Source organism: Streptopelia decaocto (genome assembly GCF_964273445.1).
Source record: "Streptopelia decaocto genome assembly, chromosome: 2".
NCBI lineage: Eukaryota > Metazoa > Chordata > Aves > Columbiformes > Columbidae > Streptopelia > Streptopelia decaocto.
Window position 1 is genome coordinate 93,337,112 of NC_138655.1, and position 20,682 is coordinate 93,357,793.

The window sequence follows — 20,682 nt, forward strand, 5'->3', positions numbered from 1 at the left end:
CATGCATTATCAAGCCATTTGCTTTGCAAACATGGTAAGCTAATGAATTCCATCAAGGGCAAATTCATAAATAATCAAGATTTCACCAAACAGGCTTAGCTCATCCTTATTCTCCTTGAAAATTCATACACAGATTTTATTTTAGAAAGCTCTTAAAAATATCTAAGCCAGAATTGGTCTTTTTTTCCCCAGCTTATGGTATCTGTTCTGCGCACTTACCTTCGCATGTCATGAGAGTTGTATGAAAATTTCCTTTGCCACTGCCATCAATGAACATGACCAGTCCTAGAGCAGTTTTGTTCTGGGCTAAGCCATAGGGAAGAGGAGCATGGTCACCTTCTTTGACACAGCAATATTATGATGCAGGGTCTGTGCTTCTCTGAAGGAACAACTGGGTTTTGCTTTTATTGCAGACCAAAGGTTAGGTTCTTCGTGTTTGTTTGTCCCTTGCGGCTTACATCCTTTCTAGGGAGACCAGCAGAGCTGTGGAAAATGTTACTAACTGGCTACAGGATCCACCATATTCTCTAAATTTCAACTACAGCTTTACTACATCACTGGTAAGGATTACATTTCAGAGGAAAGCAGACATTAACAACTACTTGCAGTCAGTGAAGATACCTTAGAAATTTTCACAACAAGGAGACTAACTTAGCCTTTGGATCAAGTTCCACCTTGAGTGATTATTTCAGCCTTCCCCTTTCATACTTTGCCCGTGCAGTTTCACCTGGTGATTGTTTCGGTTGTTGTTTTTGCATTCCCCCAAGAGTTGCTGTGCTGTGTTGCTTGCACATTGCAATCATCGCTTCCCACTCCAGTACTGGCTCCACTTCAGGGGTGGCTGAGTAATCTGTTTACGTAGGCTCAGGACGTATTATCATCTTTCTGATGAAAGATGTAATACCAAAAGCAATTTTAATGTGACAATTGATTTTTTTTTTTTTAAAGTTTGATTTGGTTGTCAGAGTCTGTACCTAATGCTTGTGTTACTGTGATTGCTCTTCTTACAGCATGCCAGGCCAAAATAAAGGCATAGACCAGAACACAATCAAAGAGTCACTTGAAAAAAAATTGCCTCTTCTTTGTAAAGAATGTGGGAAATCAAATGCATCATAGATTTTCCCTTTGAGCTCTGGCGTCTGATCTTTGGTAAAAGTGACCTACAATGGGAGGACAACTTCTGTTTCCTTTTTCTTACATTTACAAGGAAGACAGAGATTATTATGCATTTATAGTCCCATTTTGTCCTGTGTTAAAAATGCAGATTTTGTGTGCCCTGGAAGACACTTGTCCTGAATAGTTCAACTTATGTCCTCTCAAGAATAGAGTGGCAAAAAATGTTTACCAAATATGTTCAAAGGTTTGTTCTTTGGATGATCAATTAAACATGTATGATTAACTCTTTGGGGAAAGAGAACAGTTTTACAAAATCTGATAGCATTATGCAACAAATATCATTTCGGTTCCTCAGAGGTTTGTGAACAAAACCACAGATAACCAAGCATTTCTTTACCTGATATTTCTGAGATGAAATGAAAACAACAGTATGTAAATACTAGTCACCTCTATCTCTTTTCCGACCTTTTTATGTACCAAGAAAATAAAAAATCAAATAGGACAAGCAACAGTAATTGTTAAAAAAGAGATTCTCCCCCTTTAAATTATTTTTTGAACTGTCAAGTTACACCATTGTTTAGAGTAATTTAAATAGTGCAAAAATATGTGCACCCTGCTGTATCAATTTATATCTGCAATAAGCACATGAACTCTAGTGAAATTTCATCTGAGATTTAAAAAGGTAATTAGAGCAGGATTTGGTTCTACAATTGTAGTCATTAGTTACCTAAATTAGGCCTTTATTTTTGCTCTTGAAAAAAGTCAAAACTCACTATAATATGTTGAGATGGAGGGAAGCCAGCTGGCATGTCCATATCTATCCATTGACTAAATAAATACAGTGTTATTAAATAATTTTCTGCAAATATAAAACCATAATTATTTAATTATCTTCTATTCTTGGCCAAGGAAGTAAGCCTGTTGTGAATATGCCTCACTCCACTCTGTATATAATACTGACTGAATATTTTTGTACAGTGATGCTTAACAGTCACACCTGCCTGACTCCCCCTTGATGTCTAAAAGACAAGATAAAAGGCTATTTGAGCTCCAAAATATTCAAGATAATACTAAGCAGATTTGAAGTCCTGGAGGGTTTTACTTCTTAAGCATTACATGAGAGATGCTTACAAGAAGAACCCACCCAGTAACTGCTTAGTGGTTTTCACACATTGATTTCCTCCACCATGTTTAGCCCTTGGCTTTTTTCAGATACAGCCTTCAAAACCCTAATATGTCATCTGAATCATAAGAAAAAAAAACTGCTTTTCCCTGGATTTTGTTTTCCCCTAACTTTTAATTCTGCATTGTTTTATTTATTGGCTTTGTGGATAATCATATATTTCTGTGGTTGTTGTCAGTTTGCATAGTCATTATTATGCATAGTAATTATTATGTCAGATACCACAAAGCAGTCTGGAAATCCTACCCATATTCAAGGGCATGTCTGGACTGTTTGACCGAGCTAGTTCCTTTGACGCTTAGAAATACTGTGACATTGACATCTCGTTTATTTTTAACCAGTACCTATTAAATAAACAACAAAACATGAAAAAAATAGGACAACTACTTGCTACTGTTCAGCAAATAAATCCCATCCCAAAGGCAAGAGAAACTCCCTGAAAGTCTCACGCTCCTGAGCTTTTCTTAGTTTCTTGAAGTATTTCTTAAAGACTGCAATTGTATCTGGAGGGTTTGGGGGAACAGAAAAAATAGTTAATTTACTTAGTCTAGGGAGATACACTTATAGATCTCTGGGCTTTCAAAGCTTTGATAGATGTCAATGGGACAGGCATCTGAAGAAGTATACCGGGACTGAGACCCAAGTTCATAGCAAGTTCTTGTTAATCCACATGGTTTACAATACGAACAGGTATCCGCTTTCCAATAAAACAAAGATTTCCTGAACCTTTCCCTAAACTTAAAGCCCAACAAACCTTTGCATTACATTTAAGGAAGCTGAAATAATGCATGTCTCTCGTTGCTTTCTGTTTAGAAAGTCTCTGTGCCTCCTGGTCCCATTTCCTTGTCCAGTCACACAAGGGTGCCTGAAATCTTCGGAGGGACTGAAATCTTCTCAAGTTCTAACCTCAGTTCAGTTATCAGCTGTGTTAATTACTGTGTCTGTAATTGGGAGGAGTTGCCTAAACTTCTGAGTTCATGACTTGCAAAATATTTGCTCACTTCCATTGCCCTGTAAGTTTCTAGACCATTACTTCTTAAGTAATTGTTTTTCACATTGGTGGTGAACATTGTTCTGAGACTTAATGTCAAAATGCAGCTGCATTGCACAGCTGCATAATGCAAATATGTTTTCATATGGTAGTGGTTGGGAGAATTGCTGGGGTAAATATTACCACAAATTAGTTAAAAGGAAAAAACAAAGACAGTGTATCTTGATACACAAATGAAATCCAGTGGAAAACTGCAGTGCAAAGAAGTCACCAGTGTGGGGAGGACTCACTGCAGAACCCCTACAGCTGTTAAAGGAAGGCTCTCTCTTGCAATAAAGAAATACCTCACATGTAAGAATTAAGTGACATGATCTCAATCAGCTATTTACAGTATCAGGCCTGTAACAAGTCTCACCCATTCAAGAAGATTTTGGTGCAGAAGGTGTTACTCCTTCATTGCTGCAGAAAGACATTCAGCAAACTGCTGCCTGAGTCCATGAGCGTGACACAGCTGTATCACCTCACAGATAAAAGCAATGAGGAGTAGTAGTGGGATCCATTTTCAGGAACCAGTTGATAACTTAAAGATCCTTAAAGGAGTTGTTTCCAATCCCAAGCGCCATACTAAGCATTTGTTAGTCCACCTGTAGGTCAGTGTTGATGTGAAAGCTTTCACTGATGATTTCATAACTCCCTCATCAAATTGCTTATTCTGCTGCATGACTTCATTTATTGTTAAAATAGTAGCTTAAGCCTCATACTCACAAACTAGGCTAAACCTGGCTTAATTAACATTTGCAATCACTGAGATTAAAGATATTTTCATTTCTAAACATTATGCGTATTCTGCTCTAAAGATCATTAACTTTGCCTTTTTATAAAATGGAGTGCCACTGGATTGTTACTACTGTATTCGGCAGAGCTGCTGAAAGGACAAGACTGATGTGTGGTATAATTCCTTCAGGATGCATATCGTACGCTGCAGTATTGCTGCAGTGCAAGGAAAGGTTCACACTTGCAAAGAAACATAACTTCAGTTGATTTTGGTTGGGGTGAAGTGGTGCACTTTTTTTTTGTAAACGAAGAAACATAAGGTTAGCAGTGTGGCTTTTAAGGCTTTTACCATTTTAGTGCCAAAGCAGTGGAACTTGCTGGGTGTTATAATGCACACAACAGTAATTAGTGGTGTCAGCATGATCAATCAGTGTGGCACATCCCTGCATGCTCCAGCACTTCTGAATTTTGTTAAATAGAAATCATGGACTAATATAGACTGGAGGATATCTGGTCCAACCTTTGCTGAAAGCAAGGCCAGCTCTGGAGTTACTGTATGTTTCCCAGTCAACTTTTAAATATTACAAAGGATGGAGACACTGGAAAACCAGTTCCAACACCTGACTAGACTTAGCGTGAGGACTTACTTTGCTTGTATCTGGTCAGAATTTTCTTGGTTGCAACTTGTCCTTTGCATCTGGTCCTTTTTCCATGTAGCTTGAGGAAGAGGCTGGTTCTGCCTCTGCTAAACCCACACATGAGGTAGTGATAGATGGACGTCAGATTCTTCCTCAGCCTTTGCTTCTCAAGGACAAGCAGATGCAGTTTCCTTGGGCCCCTCTTGCACATCATGTTCAGCTGTCATGGTGGGACACTGCTGGACTTGCTCCAGTTAGTCAGTGTCTTTCTGGTGCCAGGGAGCCCCAGACTGGACACAGAACTGTGCTAGTATTTCTCTGTTGATATGTAGCAGCAGGAGGCCTGCGATTTTTATCGAAATTGGAGGTATAAAATGTTCTCAGTAAAACCTGATATTTTCTCGGTGTTAATAGAGCATCCCTCAGACCTGTATTGATGGGTAATGCTGCAGTATGCAGCTGTGCATCATGGATTTATTTAGCATGCAGAAGTACAAGGTCAACACTGCACATCCTGCTCAGCCTTTATGAAAAGATGGGAGATGTGCAGTCCCTAGTTTGTTCAACATAGAGAAGAAAATTTCCAAACCAGATGCATTTTCAGGTTTATATTTATTTCTTCAATTGCCTGCTAAGCAAAGCCTTTAAATACATACAAACAAATCAGTTTAAAAGCAAGAGGGGTCACATTAAATTAGCCTTATTATCAGGCTACCAGATCAGGAACAGTGACTTGGAAAGGTACAATAAATGGGTAAGACAGTGGGTGAGCATGTTTTGGGTTTTGTCTTGTTAAGCAGCTGATGCAAGCTCCTTGCTGAGTGTCGGAATGGGGTGCACTAGTTCATATTCACAGAAACAAGAGATCTTTCTGTTCCAGTGTCTTCGAACTCAGGTGGTTTGTTGATACTGAAACCTCTCAGTGTTTGCTTGCTCAGTCAGTATAACTCCATTGATAGTCTGAGGCTCTGCCCTCCATAGGTCAGTCCACCCAAATTATCATCTTAATAAAATGCCAGGGTACCTGTTTGGTGTTTGAAAAGCTATACAAATAATAGCATGGAAATATAGGGAACATGATACTGATATCAGTCACTCAGCTGTGCTCAGAGAGGGGAAGAAATCTTGTTTTACAAACAACAGCTTCTCACTTTCCCTTCATGTTTCAGAATGCAACAACTTAGCTGTAAACAGCAAAATATAAGGGATATTTACTTCAGTATTTACCTCAGCCAAGGTTTACAAAGTTTGTTTCTTCATAAAAGCATAATTTTGGGAATATATTTTTTTAAATGCGGGACAATTGCTTTGTCCTACTGAGGCAGAAAAGGCAAAGATTTAATAAAGATTTAATAATGCTGTCATTTTGGAAGCACACAGTGGCTGTGTGAAGGCAGCAGCATCACACACAACCAGTTCTGCAGCTCTCGTTGCACCGTTGCGTTGCGGACTGGAATGCCAGCCAGCCCTACAGCAAATTATGGCATAATGCAAAGGAGTTCTGTTGTAAAATAGTATAACACTAATTTTATTTTTGTCTACTTAGTCCTTCCTCCCTCCGAGAGGTTCGTTAGTCTTCTGTGAAAGATACAGATTGATTCCTGCCTTTTAAAGAACTATGTCAAGGGGATAATTCTAGCCACTTTTCATGCAGGTACTTGAACACCTGTTTCTCCTTCATTTATCTGCCAAAGAATATTGTTTCAGGATAACACCTACTGATTTTATGTACTGCTGCTGTGTTTTTTTTACCTCATAGTAATAAAGGTGAATAGCATAAGTGGCTTTTCTATAGGCCTTAAGCAAAATTATATGTGACAAAATCATAGGAGATACAGGTTGTATGATAATTTTTCTTTAACATTAAGCTAAATTTAAGATGCCATCACATATAACTGTCGTGTTTCTTCACAGTGTATTCATCTGAAGGGTATACCACCCCCACATTCTGTGAGCCTGCTCTTTATTATGGTGAATTCAAATATCTTGTAGTTAACTAGTTTCAAGGAACCTTGCGCTATTTGCAGATTATCAATGTCATCTTTTCCTGCTGCTTATTCCTCATTTGCAATTATAATAATCCATGATATGTCAGCCATCTCCACAGCAACTAATTATGATGGCAGAAATAGACTGACATCTATTGCTATTATGCAACAGAAATAAGTGAACTTTCACAAAAATAAATCATCTAAATCTTATGCATGTAAGAAAAGACAAGGATAAAGTTGGAACAGAAGGATATTCAGGTAATTGTATTATTTATTCACTTACCTCTGAATTTTGAAGCCACTTCATTAATATTTTAATTAATGTATTTATAACAACATAATAGCATTTGGATAATCTTCAGAAAAATATTTCAAGGTAGTGTCAACTTTCATCAAACTTGTAATTGTCCATGGAGTAGTGATTTTCAGCCTCTCTGTGGTTCTTTTGTGAAGCATTAGTCAAAATCTGCAGAACAGCTCGACTTTACTTTCTTTGTTAAAAAGCATCTACAGTCTGATCATTACCCAAAACTGGGCAGAATTTCAGATTTCAGGTTCGCATTCCGTTGACACTTCATGTGCTGCACTGTCAGAAAGCAATCAGTAATAATTAAGATTTGTACAAAATGAAATACAGCACACTCTCTTTGTACTTCCTAGATCTGAAAGAAAGAAAAAAAAAATGAAAGGAAAAAAAATTTAAAAGAGAAAAAAAATCTTAGCTTTCACTGAAATTAATTAATGAAAAAATTGTGAAGCCCATGTTGTAGAAGGGTTCTAAGCCTGGATGCCACAGTAGCTGGTAAGCTACTTTTGCAACCAGCAATACACAGGCCATGAAACCTGAACCCCTTTTTGTCATTCTAGATGCCAATATGTTGAATTTAATTACTAAACAGATCTGATTTCATCACAAAAGAAAAATCCCCTGATGCATGGTAAGAAGATAAAATTCAGGTTCCTTTCACAGGCAAATTAGATGCCTTTGCACATTTCCCAACAATTAGCTAATTGAATACAGTGTATAGTTTTGTGTGTTGGGGTAGAGGGTGTTTTTTCCTGTTTCATTAAACATATCCTTTAAAGATAAAGACACTCAAGGACAGAAATAGTAGATCAAATGGAAGTCCATGTAGCCCTGTATCTTTTCATGCAGTCAAGAGTTACGTTTAGTAAACACATATGCAAGAAGCAGGGTAGGTATGTATTTTTTTTGTCTCACATAACAAATGAGATTGCAGCCCTCAGACATTCATGAGCCAAAAGCTGCATCCAAACTAAGGAGCCATGTGTGGATTTATCCTCCGTTGCTTTTTGTCATTTGAACACCATCACCCAATTGGCCCTAATGGATATCTCTTGCAGTTAATTCCACAACAAAAGAAGCCATACACAAAAGCACCTTTTTCTCAGATGCACCCTGATCATTTTGTTGGGTGCTCTTTATGCCTCGCATTTTATAAATGAGTGAATGACTATTCATGGTGCTACAGACCTGTGTTGCATTCCCTGTCGGTTGCCTGTTTCTCAGGGTGAAGATTTGTGTTTTGTAGTTTGTGGTGCAGCCTGTGGTCCCACGTGGTGATGGAGACTGACTCACATCTCTCTGCATTGTTATGGCCCCAGATCTGGAGCGGTGGGTCATGACTGCGCTGCATGAGAGCAGGAGCTCACGCTGCTGCCAAAGGCCACCCCATCACACGTTCAGAAGGCGAAAGTGCTTCTGGCACAAGTTTCCCCTCACCTCTAGGTCTGGAAGAGTGGAAGGGCTGTGGGGATGTTTTGAAAGGCCAGGGTGCCCTGGCTGGTGCAGCTCCCACCAGAGGATGTGTAAAATACATGTACTGATGTTGGCTATCCTGTTTTGTGCCTTGATTTTCCGTCTTCTAGTACGTAGAGAGCACAGCAAGGTGACAGTTACTGTTGAATTTTGTGAATAGGAGAGGACCAGGACCTTGGTATAAAGGAAGAGATGACCAAAATAAAAGCAGTTTCAGTATTATTCTTTCCACTTGTACAAGATACCACATCCCTTTAATAATTCTTTTTCCATTTTTCGATAACTTTTTTTCGTTCTGCTGTATCTTTTTGGAGATGGATAACCAGACTTGCATTACCTTTAGTGCTAGAGTTAGGTTATGGATGGACTTGATGATCCTGAGGGTTTCCTCCAACCAAAATGATCCTATGATTCTACCTGTAGACTAATACACTAGCACAAAGGTGCTGTATTTATTTCCTAACAATTCCTAATTTCTGTTTCCTTTTTTACTACCCCGAGCATTAAGATTATGTTTTCAGGCAATTCTCTGCAGTTTCCAAGTGCTCTCTTCTGAGTAGGAATTACTACTTTAGCTGTTATTAATAATAAGTGTGTATAGTTAGGGCTGCCTTTTCCCAAATGTCTTTTTTGCTCTTATCAATGTTGAATTTAAGCACGTCATTTAGTATCCTAAGATATTCTGTAGCTCTTTGCAGCCTTAGTTTTGACTGCAATCAGCAACTTTTGTTACCTGTCTCTTGACAGCCTGTCTAGAATGTGTCTTTGCGAAGAAGACAGCAGGTCCTACCACAGCCCCCTTTTTCATGTATGGGGCATTCCTCCTTGCTTTTAAATATTATTAATCCCCTAGAGGATGCTTGCTCATATCTCATGCAGTTTCAATTCTTTAAGTGACCTTAAAAATGGAGTTTGGGAACTCTGAAGGCACTTACATGGAACAGAGCATCTTCATTCATTGACTTCTACGAACTTCCCACCTCAAACCCAGGATGATTCTTCTCCCATCTCTATTCTGTTCTACATCTCCTATTTCTAGCTCTGTTCTATATTGCTGCTCCTAGGCTGGTGGTACGGAAACTGGACGTACTGGTCTGTAGTTCTTATGGGACTTTCAGACTCTTAAAATTCCTAACCTTCTACTTGCCACCTCCCACTTTTTATATGCCATGCTTACTAATTCATATATGATACCCTGAGCAATTCTAGGAAGAAGACTGACTGGTATTGGCAGTTTACTACTCTTCATTTTATTGATTTCTTTTAAAATTTTGCCAATTTACATTTCACTGAGAGACTTCCACAGTTCCTTGTAAAGAAGAGTTTCACTCTGTCATCCTGCTGGAGCTCTTCAGGGTTAGCATTGATGCAAAAATATTTGGCTTGTTTACCGTGGCCTTTATCCTTCTGGACCATTGCTTTTGATCTCAGATCATCTATGAACTGTTTGGTTTTCTACATATTTAACAGATAAACTTTATTAAGTTCTGGACAGTAGGGATGCTCACAATGGAACACTGAGATATCGGACTGCCATTTTATATCATATTATCTACATTTACAATGTGATTGCACTGTAAGAAATGTGTCTAGGCTATATATCATATCCACTTCACTGTCCTTCCTGCCTATCCTATTTTGAATTTGCTTCTTATATCAGTACTTCAGTTCAAAACTGTTATTGTCTAAAAGTATTTGGTATCTTCAGTTCTGTCTCTGTGTCCCAGACAAGCATCATAACTATGTTTCTACACACAAAAAACCACTAAACATATAACATTAACAGTAAAAATGTCTTATTTTCTAAGATAACTTCACCACCATGTTTGCTGGGGAGGACCAATTGTCAATGGGCAATTTAAAAAAAAAATCTTCTAGTGAAATAATGGAACAATTCATGCTATGAGGCAGGATGGTGCATTCCAAATTCTCATGTAGCTATTCTACTTTGATCCCAGTCTCATCCTTTTTCGGTCTGCTGATTCCAGAGGACTGCCATGCATAGCGAGAAGTTTTCTTCCATCTGGGAAAGTTATCTTTTCACACAAAAAAGAAAGCAAAAAGTCAGACCAAGACTCTAAATGCATAAAATATATCGAAATTTCACATTTGTGACTTTACTGTAGCTTGAACTATTACCAGCTTCCAAAACAGAAAGCAGACGGCAGTATTTTGGGTGATGAGACGGTGACGTTAAATGCACTTTGGTTTTTTTTTTTTTCAGCATTAAGTCTATTATGTACCAGCCAGCTATTGCCATGGTGCACAAGCTGGAAATATCATCCAAAGATAATTGCTGGATGATGTGACAGCTGCAATTCAGGAATCTTCTTATTTTGGAGGAAGCGTTTGTTGCTTTGTGATTCAGTCATTACTATAATCAAGTATTAAGTGAATGATTTCCTGTTTGGCTCCTAACAGAGGTCTGTGTTGAAGGGTTGATGCCAGTTCACGCTAATAATAAATGCATTTTTAATTTCTGTGTGCTAAGTTGAGGTTTCCCGGATGTTCAAAAGTAGAGACTGTTTCCAACAAATATTTGAAATCTTAATAGCTTCTCTCTCAAAAAGGTGCTGAGCCAACTTTGGATTTAAATAGTTGCAAGCTATGGTTTGTAACATTTATTTTAAGTAGGTGTACATGTGGACACAGGTACACAACTATGTTTTGTTGTGGTATTTCCCCCCCTTTCTCTGTCCCAGGAAAACTGACTCCTCCACTCTCTAGAAGTTAAACAGGAGAATCCAGTTTCCTGACATCTGCTAGACTTGTTTCTCTAAACCGCACTCAGTATTTTGCCATCTGGATGTGTTGTCTGATGAGGAGCAAATCCAAAAGCAGCAGCTTGCCTGGTTATTTATATCCTACGTGTAAACTGTGTTCTGGAGAGAATTCTCTTCAGCTGCAGAGGGTCACAGGAGTCATCATCTTATTCTAGCGATGCCCACCATGCGGGTGCTTTGGGTTTTGCTTTGAGGAAGGTCTTTTGAACTCTTATGTAGCCCAACATTGCAAACAGTCGTCTCTGCCATTACCGATGACACGGCAGATCCCTACTGCAGTATCGTCTGTCTAAGTACCATCTTCTCAGGGTAAGGGAAGCACACTCCAGATATCTCACCCAGCTCTTCACTAATTTGCTTTTAACATAGTTTTTGTTTGTTCTACATACAGAAATCTGAGACCGCAGGTTGAGTCACTTAATAAAAAGCAACTGTTCTTTGGGATGTACAGCTGCTGCTAATATTCCTACATATTTGTTTCAGATGGCATCACTCGCCTTGTCTGATTGCAAAGACTTGATGAGTAGAACCCCTATTCCTACTCTTTCTTTGATGGTACAGCTTCTGCATGTTGTAATGCAGAAGCCTGTACGAGAAACCATGATTTCACCCGCTAGTGGTCCATCTGAAAACATGGATGGATCTCCTATCAGCTCCTGACTGCTGGCACTTAGGACATAGCTTCAATTGCAGTAAGAGCTGTGGTGGTAATAACTATGCTCAATTTATCTTTAATCTAGCTACTTAGGGTGCAGGTAGCAGTATGGATTTCAGCATGGGCTGTTCAAGCCTGCCAGGTTTCTTATTCAGATGAAAGCCTTCAAGTAAGTCAGTACCGCCCCCTCATTACTGTTTTTGATGCCTAAATTATATATATTCAAAATGCCCAGGGTATGGCTTTCACTGCTGCAATCACACTGTAATTGCAGAGGAGGTCTACTCTAAGACATGCTATGTTACCTTGTTGCAGATTTCTTTAATTAAGCTACAGAGCTCCATTTTTGCTTGAGCTGTGTAAAGTAGTACTTGTTGGTGGCTCAGCTTTCCGGTTCTTGACCTAGTATTACCTAGGACTTAATGAAAATGTGCTGCAGTTCAGAGGAAAGAACAGGAGGAAAGTCTTTTCTTGATTTTTTCAATATTCTGGTCAGCTTTCTGAATTTCTCCCTAGCGTGCTTTACAATACTTCTCAAGTGTGACAAGAAAAGCAATTATCTAGAAAGTGGATGAAAATGTGAGTCTTTCCAAAATACTATTGATAGACTATCACAGTTCATTGTCACAGTGGAGTTCTGTTTTGTTGTTTATTAGCTGGGCAATTGAAGGTGATAACATTTTTCTTAAGGGTGTCTACGGTCTCATTTTCTTTTCACTTCCATTTTCTTAGATTTTTTTCCAAACACACATACCTCCTTTGTTGTATTTCTTAAGATTTCTTGTTTTATCTCCTGTTTTCGTGTATTCATCTTCTACCAGGCTAGCTCTGCTAGGCCTGTGAAATCCATTATGTTGGGTTTCTTCGGATCTAGCTTGAAATTTAGTCCTTTCCCTAGGAAGGCAACTTCTTTAGTTGATTTTTTTCAGTGCTTCTGTATGAAAAAAATCACAGTCCATCTGCTCTTGGATTAGATTTCCAATTTCTTTAGTTCAGTTCCTTCTGTTAATTATAGTAGAGTTGTTCAGATTTTATTTCTCTGCCTTGTGTTTGCTGAATTCTTGGTTGTATGCTGCATTTCTGAGTTGTGTTACTGTGTTATGATCTTCTTTGCTTAATGTGGTTTGCAGTATTTTGATTAGATCCTGCAATTCTATGTTTACAGATATGACTTTGCATCCATTTTGCTCCTGAGTCTGTCCTCTGTCAGATTACTTCTAGTAATGATCAGTATGAATCTAGAGATTTTTTTAAAGCTGATTTCAGCTTGTTCCCCAGTTTTGCCTTCTTTCACCAGCAGTAAGGAAGTGGGAATTCAATTTTTTCTGTAGTTACCAGGTGTGGCAACTGTTACACCTCTTAAACTCTTCTGGGTAGTAACTAGGGATTTTAGGTTTGATCCTGCATTCTCAGAGGAATATTCATGTTTTTACTGTGTGATTTCAAAGGCTTGCCTGTCGCAAACAAAGATTTACCATTCTCCTAGTTCAATACTTCTTACTGGAGATGGACCAGTGTCTTGAAGTGATCTGAATTTGAGTGGAAGCAAGATGCTCTAATATCATCTTCTCTGTGTTTTAAGTAGACATTATCTGAAATATATCCAGCTGTACTTATAAGATTGGAAATAAAATAATTAGAGTTTGGGGCTGTGTGTTTGTTTGTTTTATTTATTTTGGCCTCTTTTTCCTATTATTATATTTGTCTTAATTATAGATTAACAAATTTTAAGTGTCTTTGCTACTGATCTAGCAGGTAATGAACCAAGGTGTTTCAGCTTGTCTGTACCTCACTTTTCCATTTCTATGATGATAATAATGATACTGGTTTGCTTCTGGAGTGGTTTTAGTTACTCCTTCAGTGTGGCATCAATGCAGGTTTTGTTCCTGTTTTACTAGGTTGTCTTATAGCACATGCCACAGAAGTTTTCTAAATTATTCACATACCGAAAGGGATTTTTCTTTTGTCAAGTACTGTAGCGGCATCTGATTTGGAGAGGTATCTGTGACATTTTTTTTTTAGATCAAGCTTAACTTTTAATGCCCATACGTCCTTTCTCCACTGATGTTCACTTATTTTGTAATCTCATAGAACAGGAGTGCTAGGCTACAGCTAGAACAAGAAATGTCATGGGTGGACATCAGAAACGAAAAGGGGCTTCTAATCCTTTCTGTATAGTTTTCTGTCTGAGTTAGATTTTGTGGCTGGTACTGTCACAGGAAAACACAGGCTGAGATTAGAGAGACACAAAATTTCTGTAAGGAACTTTAAATCTCAAAGACTCAGAAACATGTGGGAAAATTTTTGCTTCCCTCAGGCTTCAACTTATGAGTGTTTGAAGCCAAGCAAAATTCATATTTAGCACTGAGCAAAGCAAAACAGTTATTTCAACCAAGCTATGTTTTGGCATTGGTCAAGCCCCAAGCTCACAGCAGCGATACTGGGTGCCATGCCACAGCTATTGAAACAATCCCAAAACTAATGGAGCTCTGTGTGAGCTGACACACCTACGTTTTCCTCTGCTCCGTCTGAGACTTCCATCTACAGCAGCATTTCTTTTGTTAAAACTACCCTCTGCAGTCAGTTTTGATTTCAGGAGTAGACTCAGCTCTAATGTTATGCATCTTTATCTCAGCGACTCACCCTTGGTTTCCTTTATGGTTGGTAATGACCGACAGGCATTTCCAAGGCGCAGTTCAGCCTCTTGTAGATGTTTACATTAGGCTGAGGTCAATCACGCCCGAGGCTTGTTCTTAACATGTAAGAAGGCCAACTCAGAAGCAGAAGCCCACACTGTAGAAATTAGTATCAGATGAATCCTGCTCTGTTTGATTATCAAGAAAGGCTACATAGTTGGAAAAACCTAAAGATGATGTAACATGTTTTGTTACATAATCAATCACATCTGAAAATCTCTCCTCCCTTACAAGTCTAAAGGAAATGTTGATGGTTGTTTATCTTAACACTGTGCTAAGCAATTGACTTTTAATTATTCAGATCTGAATTATTAGCAAAGCAAATATCTGCCTATTGAATCCAAATATAATTGGGGTACCAGGAAGCTCCATTCCTATAACGACCTTTGCTTCCTAAAATCATAATGAAAATTCTAGTGGCTTTTGGCAGGAAAAAATCATGCAAAGCAACCCCCTGTGCTTCTTAAGACGAAGGCCAAAGGCAACCTCAGAAAAAAAGTGAGGTTAAGATTCAATGGGCTGGCACAGATTGAGCTTTAGTTTTGGTTGTCAGATGAGAAGAAGGGGCAAACTTGTTTATTTAGTCCACCCCCTAGTTTCAGCAGCAACACGACAAGTTATGCAAAGGAGAATGGTTTGTTCTCATATACATGCAGGTTGGAAGAGTTCATCTGAGATGGTTTTGACCTTGGAGGGGAGGATGAGTGGGACAGAAAGGTTACATGTCCTGACTACACAAACACCTCTTTGCCTGGTTAATGGAGCAGCAGAAGCGCTTGGCACGGGGGCAGCGGCGAGCTTCACCTTCTCAGCTGGAGGAGCAGCCCACAATCGCTGCCATTGCAGGGTGCAACATCTTATTAAAGAAATAAAGACAAAACCGTACATTATTTCCAGAACAGAGGGGCCGGAAATCCTCCTGACTCTGCCAGGGCTTTGCTGACCTTAATGGGTCTGCCACAGAGAAAAGCTCTGCTTGAACAGCAGAGGGGTGATGCTCCTGGGGGACGAATTCAAAAACACCGGCTCAGAAACATTAATAAAAAAATATTTCCCGCTGCTTCCTCATCAGAGCTTAAAAGAAACAGCATACGGCAGAGCACACTGGCAAAATCTGCACGCCTATACCGTAAGACACACATATGCTCATTTCCATGAACTAGTAACTGATAGTTTCTTGGAGAATGGATGAATTTATTAAGAAAACCAGTTTCTGACATAAGTAGAACCCATAAAGAGGGCTTAGTGCTTACTTCTAATCTTCTGGGAGATGGTACAAATGGACAAAATGAGGTTAATCACCAAGGAAAATCAGCAATGAAGTAATACATCTTTTGTTAAATTTTAACTATATTAAATTCTTCCCCATCACAGAATTTACAAGGTTCTCATGAATCAAGGATTAATTCTGAGGTTTTTATTTATCCTCTGCTGTGAATGGATCTCTTCTCAGTAGAGAGTGAATGAATTTATTCTGTATCAGCTTTCTGCTTGAAAAGAAAATCCTTCCTAAAAGAACAAGCAATCTTTGCCAGAGAAATCCAGACCGAGTGAAACACTTAATTGTTCAGACTGTTAGATCCTAATGAGTTCTGCATCTAAGCACTTGTGATTTTTTTTTTCTCCACCTCATCCAGCAGTAGCATAGCCGTTTATGTACTTAAATGTACAAGACTTGTTTGGGAGGAAGATTTGTATTAAAGGAAGGCAGCATGTTCCATAGTTTCAGTATAACATCTGTTATTATCAGTCAGTGCTGCTCTTAGCCCAGCATGCCCTTCCTCTAAATATCTTATTAATTAAACTGGCTTAGCAGGAAAATAATTAATACTTTAAGTTCTGTACCTACTTAGAAAGGATTTGGAGACTGAAGAAATTGTTTTAGTCTGAGCTTCAAACTGAAGGGTTGTTGGTTTTGTTTTGTTGTTTTGACTTTGGTTGGTTGGTTGGTTTTGCTTTTGTTTTGTTTTTTCCATTCTTGAGCAGAGGCAGATTACAACTGAAAGGGAGTATCTGAAAAACACGTGTCTTCCAAAAATATATTCTATCTTCAAAATTCTGCTAGATTGCAAAAATAGTGCGTCATTTTGGGAAGTCTTGGTCAATACTTACTTGAGTGTCTTGCCCAGCGATTGTTTTGGGAAAGGCACTGCTGCGCTTCTTCAAAATCTCATAGAATCGTAGAATAGTTCATAGAATCACAGAATAGTTTGGCTTGGAAGAGATATTGAAAAGTCATCTAGTCCAGCCCCCTCTGCTAGCTCTCTATGGTAGTTGGTCCCACAAAAGCCTTAACTCCAATCTAAAAAATGACTGTGTTTCTTGCCACTGCTTTCATAATGTGATGGGACTTCCTAGCCCTGAAGTCAGCAGCAGTGCCAGCTGGTACATAGGCGGGAGGGTGAGACAGTGGACCGGGGTGGGTGCCAAGTGAATTTGTATTTAAAATGTGGATCTCTTACTTAGCTATTTAAGGTGAAGTACAGAAATAGCAGTATTTGCCCGTGTCTTTGTTTTGTGAGCAGTGCTGCTGTCTGTATGCAGAAACTGCTGCTTTGCTGCTGTTTCACCCAGTTTGATTTCCCACTGAAGAACAAGCTGGGACAGACTGGGTGCTGTTTCTGCTTACACTAACAGAAAATTACACTTTCCCAGACCTATTGGAAAAGGCGCTGGGTACTCCCAAATTGCCCTTTAAGGTCAGTCAGTGTTTTAACAATTTCTTTGGTGGGAGAAAGCTCAGGAGTTTTTTGCAGCTTGTTTTGGCTTTCTTTGGGGGGGCTAAGGGCAGCTATTCTCACAGAGGATGGGAAAAAAGCTTTAAATACCATACCAGAACAAGGCCCCTTCAGTGCAGGGAAGAAGCAGGTTGGGGGGTGGTCTGCAATGTGACTCCACAGACTTATTGTTGGGTATTTCTTTTCAAAAGCATGTTAGAAACTTAGAAATCAAAGTTTCATTGAAAGTCAGTGAGGTGCCTAAAGCCCTTCTTCAAACAGGGCTAAGGCACTCTGGAAAATGCTGTGGCTTGTACGTTAACAGCCTCAAAAATAAAACTGTCCGTGTGGCTGGCTAATGGGCGTGGGGTCTTGTGCATCAGCAAAGGGACCTGCTATTAATTCTGATTGATGCTGAAATTCAGAGGGTATGTTAAGGAGAGACCAGGGTTTTTATAAGCTACTGACTGTACCTATTGAGCTTCTTTGTCCTGAAGAATACATGTTCAAAACTGATTTAAAAACGGGGAAACCTAAATTTATCCTGTGGAAAAGAATGAAGCAGATTTGGCCTTGTTCATGCTAAGCTGTATGTGTCTGACAGCAGATAAGTTGCAATGAGTGCAGTGTGTCAGTATAAGCAGAGCTAATTCACCAAGTGTACTGTACCCCTGCGGGAAGAGCCAACATGCAGCAGTGCCAGGAAAGGTTACATGTTTTCAGGGATGGAGAGGGGGTTTCAGAACCTCTTTTGCTTTAAATCTGCCTTGGGCAGACTGGAGATGCTGAGTCCCAGTTCATCTGTGTGTGTGTGTGCGCATCTGTGCCGGGTCTGATAGGGGAGCATATGGCAGAAGCCATTCGCCCTTGACGGTGCCTCTTTTTTGGCAGGCACAGGCTTGTTTCTCACAGAGCGCGCACAGTCGCAGCCACTTCTGCACATCACTTGCCCCTTGCTTGCTGGCTTTCAGCTCTTTGCCTGGATGCAAGTCCTTTGTGGTATTTTAGTTAATTGGACATTGTTTTAATTACTGCTTAACTGAACAAACATGTAATTTCTATCTGTCATCGTGCCTCCTCCGTGACCACGGTCTCCAAGCAGGCAATACAGGACTCAAGCGTTTCAGACCTGGTGTAGATTGCAGTAGCTCTCATAGAGTTCCCATCATTTACACTTTTTTGGGGAAAAAAACCTTCCAGGGAGGAGAAGGCTCCATTAAACAGCTCTCTTCGTTTTTTTTTACTGTCCCAAACACCTTGCGCTGCTCTCACTGGAGTTAGTGGGAAACAAGCCTTGGCTTTCAGGGCAGCAGAGGTGCCAAGTCCTCTTCCATAGCCTGAGGACCGTCCATGGCCACATCTTTCATTGGTGTGATCCTTCACGTTGCCTCCTTTCTTACCTTTCCCTCTCCGGCTTTTGCACTAATTGCCTTTTTCTCCCTTTGCTGTCTCTAATTTCTCCACAGCAATGCTTTGGTCCTGTGTCAGAATTAGGCAGTGGGAGTGCAGGCATGCCCTCCAGTCGGTCAGTCTGTAGCCCTCTCTGTCAATAACAGCTGCGCTACAGCAGCGGGCAGATTCTCTGGACTGCTAGAGGCCTTTATTTTGAGATGCTAATTTGCTGCTGACTCGAAGAGGAGAAAAAGCTTTTTTTAAATGCCTTAAGAGGGATAGAGCCTTTTAAAACAATCATTTCCCTTCCTTTCTATTTATATTGACCCTTCTTCTTTGCTTGCAGCTTTGGAAAGAAAAATATCAATGAGGCAAAGCAGGGAGGAGCTTATAAAACGAGGAGTGCTGAAAGAAATTTTTGATAAAGGTAAGTGTTCTTCTTTTCACAACATTAAATGGACATCCCATATAGTTTAATGGCTAGAGAGTACATTTTTGTAACATTAAGAGCTGGGAATACAGTCCTGAATCGCAGGACTGTGCAGAATAAGTTCTCCAAACATCTCTTTTTTATTTCAACATGGGCTGGTCCTCCCCATTGGGTACATGTCATAGCTACCTGGCGAATAAAACCGAAAGTTAATCGGAAATGTAAAGCAGTAGAAATATAAAACATAGGCATGTGCAGGAATCACTTGCTGCAAAATAGTGAGGCATCCAGACAGCGGGAAGATGGAGTGGGTCCGTGCCTGCACGTGTTAGCAATGTCTGGTTGAGTCATTCCGGGATTAGCTGTTGTGGAAAAGAGAAGCATTTAAAGGTTTTGGATACTGGCAAGCACAGAACAGTGCACGTTCCCTTGAAACAGCTCAATAGACATAACAATTCCTTGTTCATGATAATTAATTTGTTGAGTTGGTAATGTATTCTTTATGCAAAACGTCATTGTTTTACAAACACAATTGTTTTACATTGGTAATGCAACACATATTTGAAATCTATTACGTATGTGTGAATCTTTAACCACAGCTTTTGTTTGTTTTGCTGCTTCCCTTGTCAATAACTAAGGCAATTAATTCAGTAAATTATATGAAGACATGCCGAAGTTGCCTCTTAATTTCAATAGAACCTATGCCTGTGCTTTACAGCTTCATTAATTCAAAGTCTAAAAGTCTTTAACAATACTAGTACAAAACCTATCAGAAGTTAGTAGAAGCTATAAACTTTCACAGATACTAGAAATAGGGTCTACCTCATAACATCTGGAGCATTTAAATCTGGTACCTACTTTTTTAGTCTGAGAATCTAAAAATCTACTAACCAGAACAGTTTATTTTTTTAAGTGGGGAAAAAAAAAAAATAAAAAGACAAAACATATCACAAAACTGAAAAAATATTTTGCTTGTCATTAAATTATACAGTTTTTACCTGTTACGTAGTTTAGATGCTGTTAGTCCTTTAGGTCTAATGCTGCCTGTGCTTTCAGTATGGCCTGCTGCCTTGGAAGCCATCCTAGACGCAACCTCAGGGTAAAAACAACACCTGTCGAAAGGTTTGCACTCCTCACAGCTTTGGGGTGCGACTCAGATGGGGTACACAGGCATCCCCGTGGTCCAGGCTGTCACACCAAGGGTGTCGCAGCCCAGAGGAGGCCAGGGCACAGCTCCACATTTGGTGCACCAACCAGCTCAGAAGTCAACCTTCAGCCACAGCTCTGGCTGGGGTGTGCCCTCCTTCATCCCCACCTCACATCCCACACGTAGCTTCTTTTTGACCTGTCTCTACTCATACCTAAAGACATCCCCAGGAAAAATTTTTCCTGTGCGGCCTGACCCTGCCCTCCACATCGCTACCAAAGTGTTGCAGCTTTCTCAATTTATCATATAATGCTCTAGCTTGTAATCTTCTGTGTCATCTTGTGAAGGAGGTGCTAAGCTGTCTGGAGATCCCTATCGGAAAAGAAAAA

General features: G+C 39.6%; 1 protein-coding gene across 3 annotated transcripts in view; it reads left to right on the forward strand.

Annotated features, from left to right (window-relative positions):
* The window catches only part of PHACTR1 (phosphatase and actin regulator 1), a 153,595-nt gene that overhangs the window by 56,044 nt on the left and 76,869 nt on the right, over positions 1 to 20,682 (forward strand). For all 3 annotated transcript variants that reach the window (XM_082047135.1, XM_082047136.1, XM_082047134.1), the window contains exon 3: positions 19,063 to 19,143. In XM_082047135.1, coding sequence (XP_081903261.1) covers positions 19,063 to 19,143 — 81 coding nt within the window. The remainder of the gene's footprint in view (positions 1 to 19,062; positions 19,144 to 20,682) is intronic.